This window comes from Danio rerio, chromosome 1, assembly GCF_052040795.2.
Source record: "Danio rerio strain M-AB ecotype USA chromosome 1, GRCz13ab, whole genome shotgun sequence".
Lineage (NCBI taxonomy): Eukaryota > Metazoa > Chordata > Actinopteri > Cypriniformes > Danionidae > Danio > Danio rerio.
In genome coordinates, this window is record NC_141021.1 from 60,150,360 (window position 1) to 60,161,276 (window position 10,917).

At 38.6% G+C, this 10,917-nt stretch overlaps 1 protein-coding gene and 1 long non-coding RNA gene across 2 annotated transcripts; one reads left to right on the forward strand and one right to left on the reverse strand.

The window, feature by feature from the left end:
- Nucleotides 1–464: 464 nt before the first annotated feature.
- On the reverse strand, nt 465–10,638 carry LOC137495308 (B-cell receptor CD22-like). The gene is made up of 11 exons (XM_087238119.1): nt 9,149–10,638; nt 5,337–5,402; nt 4,895–5,242; nt 4,555–4,797; nt 4,216–4,470; nt 3,863–4,111; nt 3,718–3,793; nt 3,526–3,568; nt 3,316–3,396; nt 3,154–3,231; nt 465–867 (listed from the first exon to the last, which is right to left on the reverse strand). The coding sequence occupies exons 2-11, from the start codon at nt 5,392–5,394 to the stop codon at nt 844–846; spliced, it is 1,455 nt and encodes a 484-aa protein (XP_087094245.1). The 5' UTR covers nt 5,395–5,402; nt 9,149–10,638; the 3' UTR covers nt 465–843.
- Nucleotides 5,424–6,674, forward strand: LOC147847085 (uncharacterized). The gene is made up of 4 exons (XR_015477229.1): nt 5,424–5,486; nt 5,573–5,680; nt 6,484–6,538; nt 6,620–6,674. It is a non-coding gene; the product is annotated as an uncharacterized LOC147847085 (long non-coding RNA).
- Nucleotides 10,639–10,917: the final 279 nt, after the last annotated feature.

Consider the following 10,917-nt stretch of genomic DNA (forward strand, 5'->3'; position numbering starts at 1 on the left):
CACTATTTACAAACGATTTCGCTTATAAGGTCTGATAGTATGGATTTAGATCACTATAATTTACTAGTCATATGGATTATTTTATGTCTATTTTGGTTTTTGAATCACTTTCATTTTAGAAAGGAAGACAATTATACAGCATTATTACAAGGGGACCAGCAGGTGGCGCAAACAGACCAGATAAGTATAATATCTTCCTTGGGACAGGTTCACATTGTTTTTATACCTGTTTAATCAGTATAATGAGTGTAGAGAATCAGTTTTGTACGTAGCCTATATGCTATGCCAATCTCTGAACATACTGCTGTTTATCAATGATTAGTACTGAAATACAGAAAAACATTAGCAACATTACAATTACAGCTTTGCAAATTATGATAAACAAACACATTTTTGAGATTTTTTAGATATTTGGGGTGGATGTAAAGTTAATCAGCCCTCTCGATAAGAAAAAGAAACCAAATACCAGAAATACTTTAAGCATTTTATTCAAGAAATTACACAGCATATAATAACAGATTTTCAAATAAACCAAATCATCAGGATATAGAGATGCTAAAATGACTAAACAAGATGTATCTGAAAGAATTCAAATAACAAAAGAAATATGAGATTAAACACAATTATCTGACCTCAACCTGACTAATAAAAACAGAAGCAAAATTAGAAAGAGATAAAACCGGATAAATGGCACTCCACATGTGCAGTTTCACACACTAATGTTAATGTATTTACAAAGACACGACAGACTTAAACAGTTAAACCACATGTTGTCTGGGGAAAAGCCTGACTCTCTGCTGTTTTACATCTGCTGCTTCATTCAACAAGTGAACGACACTCCTGCTAATAAGAAGAATATTCAGAGATCTGCAGAGAGAGAGAAAAGGACAGCATAACACAAGGATAATTATATCAGTGTCAGCAACAACTAAATTGGTGTTCAAACTAATTATTAAGTGACCACACTTGTCTAAAATAGCTAAGCAAAAAACACAGTTGACAATTTCTATAATGATAACCATATTAGTGACCACACGATAGATGGTGATGGTAAATACACTGGCGTCCAAAGTACAATAATTATAGTGGTATTGTTGCGTTGGCAGGTATGTGTGTCTGTCTCTCTCCCTCTCTTTACATCTGCAGGCCCCGTCCTAATTACGCAAGCGACGTGCCCTGGAATTGGCTGGAGTGACCCAGTGCGTCCTTAAAGGGAAAACGGGCGTGGGGCGGGAGAGCGAGTTGGCTGGCATGTTGTTTTGCGTATAGTACACACTATTATGTTGCTAAATGTTGAATTTGATTGTGCTTCCCATGTTGGTGTGTAAATATTGATAATTTACACACCAACATTTATTTAATATTGATTAGGGTAGATTTTGTATTTTTATTTCTATTATTTTGTTAATTAAGGTTAGTTTGATTTGGGTGTTTAGTTACTGTGTACTTTTTGTTTATTATTTTTTTCTGTGGGTCCTCTCCGAGGTAGGTGGCTTACAAAATATATATCATGCCTAATATCCGATGACCAGAAAGTGATTCATTTTTTTATAAATTGTTAAAATTTTGGTATTTGTTATGCAGCAAGCCCAGAGCTTGTTGTGTACACTATGACTTTATTTAAAATTAACTTTACTTTGTGATAAGAATAAAAAGTTATAAATTAATAATTTCTCAATTCAAATGAGTGGCGGCTTGGAAAACCCGGAAACAGTATTGCATACGTCATCCAACACGCAGGGCCGGTGCGTCCATAGAGGCGACCTAGGCGGCCGCTTAGGGCGGCAGTATAGAGAGGGCGGCGTCTGCAACACCTCCCTTACCACCCGCGTCCTCAGTTATGTCCCCGACACCTCCCTCACCACCCGCGTCCTCAAATATATTCGCGCATAGACGACTGAATAGAGAGGGCGGCGTCAGCGACACCTCCATCAGCACCCGCGTGTCCTCAGTTATATCCGCGCATAGGGCAGCAGAATTGAGGTCCGCGACACCCGCGCGTCCTCAGTTATATCCGCGCATAGGGCGGCAGAATAGAGAGCGCAGTGTCCGCGACACCTCCCTCCCTCCCTCAGCACCCGCGCGTCCTCAGTTATATCCGCGCATAGGGCGCTGGAAAAGAGGTCCACGACACCTCACTTCATTTTCATAACCGGTCACTTTCGTTTTCACATTGGGGTTGAGGGCGGCATGATCGTCCTCTGCCTAGAGCGGCAGTTCAGCTTGCTCCGGCTCTGCCAACACGTCACTACTTAATAAGTGCATTTGTCTTGTGTTCTTTTATGCTGCGGCCTTTAACCTAAACCAGGGTCGTAACCAGGGCTTAATTTGTGCTGGAACAAACCAGATCAGGAACCTCTGAAATCTGATCCGGCACCTCATTTTACTGATCCCCCTCCTCAACCGGCCTCCTCTGCTGTCCGCTGTTCACTTTCACTTTCTTCCATGACTCCCCACCCCGCCGCCATCCAACGCCCCGCCATCTCACCCCAATTAGAGAGATGACAACTCAAACACTCTAATAGCTAATGGACAGACGGCTGCTTCTCACTCAGGGCTGCTGTTTATGCTAATGAGGGAGAGATGGGCACTAGTGGGTGGGGTTTTCACCCTCTGATGACACGTACAAAGGGAGAATGTCAATCAAAGTTCTTCTGCAGACTGTTTTGATCAAGCCTGATTATAAAAGAATACAATTTATTCGTTTTTGACCATTAGGGGCTGGAGACATTCACACACTGCTGCCGCAAAACTATTTAAACCTCTTATAAAAGTTTCTATAATCACACATCATCACGAGCTCAAGTTCATTATTATAAATTTAGATACGCATGGCGAGTGCACTCAAATAGAGAAAGCGAAACCACTCACAATTTCCACACACTTTGTTCGACCACCAGAGCTTATTATATGTATTTTTATAGTGGCAGACATCGACTGTGTATTTAAAAATGCCGCTTGGTATGTTTCTGTGAAGTGGGCCATAATTATAACGGTAACTTATCACTTCATTTTCATAAGCAGGGCCAGTGCACAGCATCATATGCTTTGCATCTGTAATGTTGAGTTCTGGACTGATTCATTAGTGTAATTAAAGCTGGAAAATAACTAATAATTAGGTAGCATAATGCTAGAAAACTGAAAATAACTTACCATTGTATTTCCATACACAGGGTCAGTGAAATCATCGTCAGAGTCTGTGCATGTGTCATGATGAGGTCTCATATTCACCTTTAGTATGAAAGAAAAACACACATAACTAATAACTGATAAAGTGCACATCAGTGGTTTAAAACTATATAAAAAATAACTTACATTTATATTTGCATACTCAGAGTCAGTCGAATTATCGCAGTAATAATTGCTTCTGTCATGATGAGGTCTGGACTCATTCATCTTTGGCAATAAAGAAAAATACATCACACACAAAAACCAGTGCTTATAAACATTTCAGAATTACATAGATATTAATATTTATGACTAAGCTTCCCTGATCAATAAACTACTAATTCCAGATTCTCTCACCTGAGACTGCTCTGTATTATGTCTCTTCTTCATCCTGCTCATGCTTTAAATACAGTGAATATGTTAAATACCAGTATAGAGTATGTTGTTATTCTTGTATTATTTCCAAAAATAAAATCTTACTACAAAATCAACATTTATGTTAGTGTTTTCATGACAACTAGACTACAGTTAATGCTGAACACATCTCACCAAATCAGCAACATCATAATGACAACTGCAGCTCCACAACCCACTCCAATAGATGCGTATAATATCAGCGAATGTCCTACAGCAGACGAAAGAGTAAAACATCAGCACATGTTCACTTTATGAGTAAGTAAATGAGCTGCTTTACCTTCACCAGTGACAGTGACGGCGTCTGATCTCTGAGCTCCATGTGGATTGTGAGCCTCACAGTAGAAGCGTCCACTCTGTACTGCACTGAAACTCTGTCCAGATCCAACAGCTGAGCTTTGATTCTCCTCAAACCAGCTGAAGCTCAGAGCAGGAGGGTTTGAGTCACTGATGCACATCAGACTCACTGAATCTCCAGACATTATTACAGCAGATCCATTTATAGACACTGAGATGTTTCTGGGGGGGTCTAAAAAAAGACCAAATTTACAATTTATTATAGATTAATATTATAATTATTATTTATTAAGCTTTTTTTAAAACAATGAACTGTTGAAATGATCATAAACTCACACTGCACATCTAAAGTCACAGGATCAGAGTATTTATCTCCATGGTCATTTCTGGCTCTACACTTGTATTCTCCACTGTCATCAGAGCTGATCTTGGAGATGTTGAAGATTCTTCCATATTCAACATATTTTATTCCTTTATACCAGAAGATTTGTGCAGGAGGGTTTGAGTCACTGCTGCAGCTCAGAGTCACTGAATCTCCAGACATTATTACAGCAGATCCACTGATGGACACTGAGACGCTCTTTGGAGGATCTAAAATGAACAAAACCAAATCTTTAATCAAACAGAATCTCCAGTAGAAAACTGAATACTAAAGATTAAAGAATCTGTACTCACAGGTTACATTGAGATAGACCTCAGGTGATGTGAGTGTTTGTCCATCTACAGCACATCTATATCTGCCTGCATCTTCTCTTCTGACTGACTTGAGGATGAGTTTGTTTCCAATATTTCCAGTCAATCTCTGTGAGTTTCTGTACCAGATGAATGTTGGTGTATCAGTCAGTTTACAGCTGCTTTTACATGTCAGACGGACTGAATCTCCCTCTGTCACTCTCTCAGGAGACTCCAGCTGAAGATCTGAACACAACACACACATTATATCTAGTGCTGCTCTCATACACTGATTATTATTCTCATAATGACCACAAGAGTAGAGAAACCTCAGGAGAGTCACCTGTGACAGAGAGACGCACTCCTGGTTTACCAATCCATCTTTCTTTAGTTACATTAGTAATGATTCTGAAATAATACTTGTGTTCATCTTTCTTTGTCACATGACTCAGTCTGACGGTGCAGTTCTGCTGTTCATCTCCCAGATACTGAAGCCTCTGACTGTATTCAGGGTCCTCAGACAGATCTGCAAACTCTTCTCCATGTTCTACAAGGTCTTTGTTCCAGAACACTTTCATGATCTGATGTCCAGTAGGGTATGTAAAAGTGCAGCTCATTATCACTGATGAGTCTTTTAGTGCACAGATGTGTGAAGGGTTGTAATTCACAGCCCAATCAGCACCACAAACCACTGAAACATAGAATTAATTCAGTGATGAAACTGGCAACAGCTTGTGCATTATATGCAGCATACATTCTCTCTTTGAACTGTTGCAGTGACTCACTGTGAACAGCAAACAGGAAGATGAGAGGAAGAGGAGCCATTCTGATCAACTTCGCCATAGCAACACCTACAACACACACACCCCAACAAACACACAACGTTGCCTCAACGTAGCGACCTTCCTACAACGTTGTACCAACATTGCAAAAAGGTTGAGGATTCTACGTTGTTGCTAAAGGTTGTCACAACGATGTTATAAGGTTGCCATTTCAACATCATGAGGGTCGCATGCTTTAGGTTGTGCTTAGGTGGCGTGGACGACCACTGTACAACATTTACTGGTCACAGCTGAATCAGTTTAAATTTCAACAAGCCGTCGTCTCATTCATCAACGACCGAGGAGACGTGAGTATTGCTTTATTTCTTCTTGCTAAATAAGATACATAAATCGTGAATATTCAAACAAACCTATGATTTCGACAACAATCTGTTCCAACATTACACACACACAAAAGCCGTAATGAAGTTATTACGAGCGAGTAACATTTCGGCATTCCGTTAACGGACGACAACAACATTAAAATCATTATGTTAAATCTCTCGATAAAACATTTCCTGATTATTTACCTACGCCTTGTCTTTAGTCAAATGGACAATAATGTTTTTGAAGTTCATTTTTTTCCATATCCATCGTGATCAGTTATACTTCACACAAGCCGACCCACTTTTTACAAAACACACAAAATTTTTAAAAACAAAACACCTCTGTGCAGATTGCATCCCGTTAAAGGAACAGTTCACTCAAAAATGATATGTACTCACGAATTATTTGCCCTGTAAATAATAAGTGATTCTAAACCTTTAAGTTTCTTTATTCTGTTGAACATTAAAGACTGTAAGCATTTGCTTTCATGGTAGGAAAACATTATGGAATTAAATAGTTACAGTTTTCCAGCTTTATTTAATATATCTTCTTTATTGTTTAGCTGAAAAAAAAGCTAAATAAGTTTGCAACAAATAAAGGATGAGGCTAAAATGGCAGAATTGTCAGTTTTGGGTGAGCTATCCCTATAAGTTAAAGTATATAAATTGAGGTTCATATGCCTAATTAATATAGATAGTAATTAAAAGGTCTGCTAGTCTAAATTTCTATTTTGATTGGTCTTTTGATGTTTTATTTAAAACCCACTCTTCTCTTTGCTCAACAGGCTATTTTTACATGGAGGTAATCTTCTATTGATAATTTCTGGATTTTAATTATGCGTAAGTTGCATGAAACTATTGTTTAATCACTCACTGTTGTTTTCAAATTACTCGTGTAACTTGTCTTTCAGAATGTTTCAGCTGTTGAATTCACCTCAGATCAGTGTTGCTGTAATTCCTGATGGAAAGAAGAATTGAATGAGGTAAGAAGTATACTACTCTATTTACTATTAAATGTAGTTATGTTACCTAAAACAGCATGTCCATAATGTGGAAAATAGATCATGTTTATGAAAAATTACTTTATTATTTTGTACAGCTGTTATTGAAATGACACTAAGTTTAACATTCCATTAACAGCGAGCAACGCCACAACCACAGGGCCTGTTCTTTCTCTTCTCATAATTTAAGTGAGTATTCAGAGACTAACTCTGACTTCTGTTAACTCAAACCTGTTTTCCCTGTCTCTCTAAATTTATTTAATTGTTTGTAATTTTGGTATATGATATATTATTGAAACATTAAAATAAAGTAGTCTACATAATTACTCTGGAGATTTTATATGTAATGAAATTACAATAAATGTCTGAAACTACAATAACTTGCTAGTCATAGTCACTTCCTGTGTAGTGCTGTTGTGTCAAGCTCTGATCTGTCCTCTCTTGTTCACTGCCTATTTTGACTTTTGTCTGCTGTGGATCTCTGAAGCTGGATTATCCGTTGAATTTGTTTCTTCCTCTGACTGCTTTCTCCATACCAACAACTACGACTGGTCTTCAGCTGCGCTCCCCGGTCTGCTGTATTCTCCAGTCCAGAGCTTCACTGCCCAGTGTTTGAATTTTAATTTATATATTTATTTTATATATTTATTTACATTTTAATGATTTCTTGTTTGTTTACCCTTTAGTTTAATTATATATATATATATATATATATATATATATATATATATATATATATATATATATATATATATATCTAAACTTTATTTTATACTGTTTGCTTATAATTAGATACTGTATGTGTACTGTATGTATTAAATGTTGTGAAATATATAATAAAAAGTTTGATTATATTCATTTGTGTGGCATTTTTACACTTTAAAGTTTACACATGCAGTTGTTAAATTAAATAGGAAAAATAAATGAACAATATTTCATATTAAGCAATACTGGAAAAGAATTGCTGCTTATCCTGTATTCTAGGCAGTATTGATAAACTGCCACAAAAAATATTAATACAAGTAGTAAGAACGCCGCCTCGCGGTTGCTGAATGTCGCACGACAACGTTGCTACAGCCTTCTCACGTCTTACATTTCTACGTTGTGACCTAGATTAATGATCCTAGATTAATATAAAGGGATCACTTTCTCCTTATTGCTCTATCTTCGTTTTGGAAGAATGCTTCCCGCTACAACGCTCCCGCATTTAATAGACGCTTCAGCATCCTTTAACCTTCTAACAAGGAAGAACAACAAACAACAACTCCTCCAGCCAGAACCTCGCTCTCCTCAAAACTTCAGCAGCTGCCCCGCCAGAATTCGAGACCGAATCCCCGCAAGACGCCGGCACATCAGCTCTTCTAACTTTTAATCCAATTGCCCCACTCTACACAAGCCACATCTCCGACCAAACTTAAAACGCCGGCGATTCCAAGCCACCCCAAAGAAGCCGAACTCACTGATCACCTAACATTAGCGGTCCACTTTGGGTAACGTGCATGATTTAAAAGGAAGTCTGGCAAAAACAGCGTGTATAGAACGAATTAAACTGTGAACAACTGCATTTATTCACTGTACTGGAGCTTTGCATAACCATCATGTCAGCCTCAAACGAGGACTCTGACAAGCTGGTTTGTCAACAATAAAAACTCAAAAGATGTCCACTTTCAACTTCAACCTTCATAATTATCAGTTATTTTACTGCACTTTACCTGACTTCATTTATTTATTTTTTTTACATCATTCAAGTAGTAAAAATATCAATACTAATATTAAGAGTATTTACACAAGTTTGCCCGCCATCAGAATTTTGGTGCAATCTATCACTAGTTTCTAACCAGTAAATCTGTCACAGACTCGGTCCCAGTTAATCCCCTCACCAACCAGCAGAGGTCCCGCTCACCCGACTACTGAAGTCATAAGAACTCCATTACCCACAAGACCCCGCGGGACCTTGATGACCGTCCAGCTGAAACCCATACCCACACACGCTTATAAGCCCTTCTCGCCTGTCATTCTGTGCGAAGTCTTGTTTTGCTCTGCATTCAATTCCAAGCAGTTTTCCCCACATCATCTGACTGTTTACTGTTACCGACCCGGACTGATTGTTAACCTGTGATTCTATGCCACCTGCCCAGATCCTAGCCTGTATCCTCATCTATGTATTCTTGCTGCCAGCCTACGACTTTGCTTGTGACCCGACTTTGAGTGAGTTCCCTGATTTACCCATCTCGACTGTGAAACGTACATCTGCCTCTTTATTTGTGTTGTTTTCAATAAAGACGCTGCAAATGGATCCCACTACGTCTGACTCATCATCACAAAAGCACTTGCTAGTGGACATATTTCCAGGTAGAGCTGTGCAACATTCAATAGTTTCAGCAAACATCCCAGCAGATTTAATACTCTATACTAAAAGAAAAAGGTAAAAAAAAAAAAAGTCCCTTACCTGTTTCACCAACATTTGTGAGCAGCGACAGCACTAGAAATGACCAGGAAGAAGCAGTGTTGGGGTCTTTATGTGGCCAACACCTTGTATTTCAGCAAGAGGAAATGAAACTTCACAGCCTAAATCTGAAGAGTCTTAACAAGTCAACATGACGTTATCAAACTTCAAATGAGACATTTTAAATCTGTCTGTATGCGTTTATCATTGGGTGTATTTTACTTGATAATAATGAACAATAGAAAGCAGTTGCTTAATTGAGCATTTGCCAAACATTGACTAGCCTAACCAAGAGCAAATTGGTAATTAAATAAACTGGAACCTAAAAACAAAGATGAAGTGATTAAATATAAGAGTTGCATTCATGAAACAGTCATCATATTTAGGCTTCTTTATTCTTACAGAGGCCCTTGTTTGTTTCTCAAGAGTTGAAAAGGTAAATATAGATCAAGCTTCCTCTATAATGGCTGTGGATGAGGTGAGAAAACAAAACTGGCTGAGCTCATCATTGTCAAGCTGTAGAGATATTTGCCTGATCACAGTTTTACCCATGACGTCTTAAAGTTATCGCATTGGTTCTGCGCTCCTTTTGGCTATTGGTTTGACACTCGTCGTAAGAAAGTCTCACTGTAGGGAAGAGTCTGAGAATGTGATCACAACAGCCAGGAATCAGCTGCTAATGAACACGCCAAATGATCAAACAAGGACCACAGATTTTAGCCAAAAATTACAGGAATCTTTTAGGATTCACAAAATTTGTCACAGATGACCAAATCATGGCTGAAAACGCACCTAGATGACTTCATTGGTCAGGCTAGTTTGTTTCAGGGTAATGTTGAAGCTCTTTGGGCTGATTCAGCATGTTGAATTGGCATCAGACCATCAGAAGAGATCACTCTGATTGGTGATTTCCAAAAATCTCATATATTTTAATTAACTCAGAATTATCATATTTTACCAATTATTATATTTTATTTGCAACCCCCAGGGTAATTATGCTTGATTAACATCACAGCAATAGCGTTAGGGGCAGCAGATTGATTTTGCGGTACAATATTAAACTTTTACACCTTTATGGCACTCATTAAAAATTAAGGCCACGACAAAACAAGGAGGATGAACTCCAAGTGGCTCCAAGTCTCTACAATTAAACCAAGAATAGTCTTGTGCTATAAACATTGTGCTCACCATTCTCATTAAGTGAGGTTAATATTAAATTAAACCAATGAATAATGATTATAGAAAAATATATCGTTGTTAGACTGCTGCACTTTTTTTGTGTTGCTAATATGCTTATGTTTCAGTTGCGTAGCGGACGGGCCCGTAGGGGGGTAATTAGAGGGCCCCGCGTCGTCGCGATTTTCAATAAGTGATGTTTGTAAACAAATTTCGGGAGGAGCATGCGCAGAAGTTTCAGTATCGAATACGTCATTGACAATTATCCCATCATCAAATCAGTTTCTGAGCAACGCCTATATATACCAAAGCTGTCTTACCTGCAGCATCTCACGACTTTAGCATCCCTCCACCACCCCGTCACCTCACCTCTTGCATTGCATTCCCGGAGGGAGCGCTCTGGGGCCGGGCTAGATACTTCGCTCGAATCCCAACTCCTCTTTGACAGCACGCCAAATATGCTTTATACTTAAACGAATGCAAGTGTGAACTCGTGAATTGATAATCCGGCAACCGCAATAATCAAACTCTTGGGCACAACTGTGGTCGGAACCAAAGTTCACAGGTCTGTGTTCTCTGAACACCTCTCAAGCGGT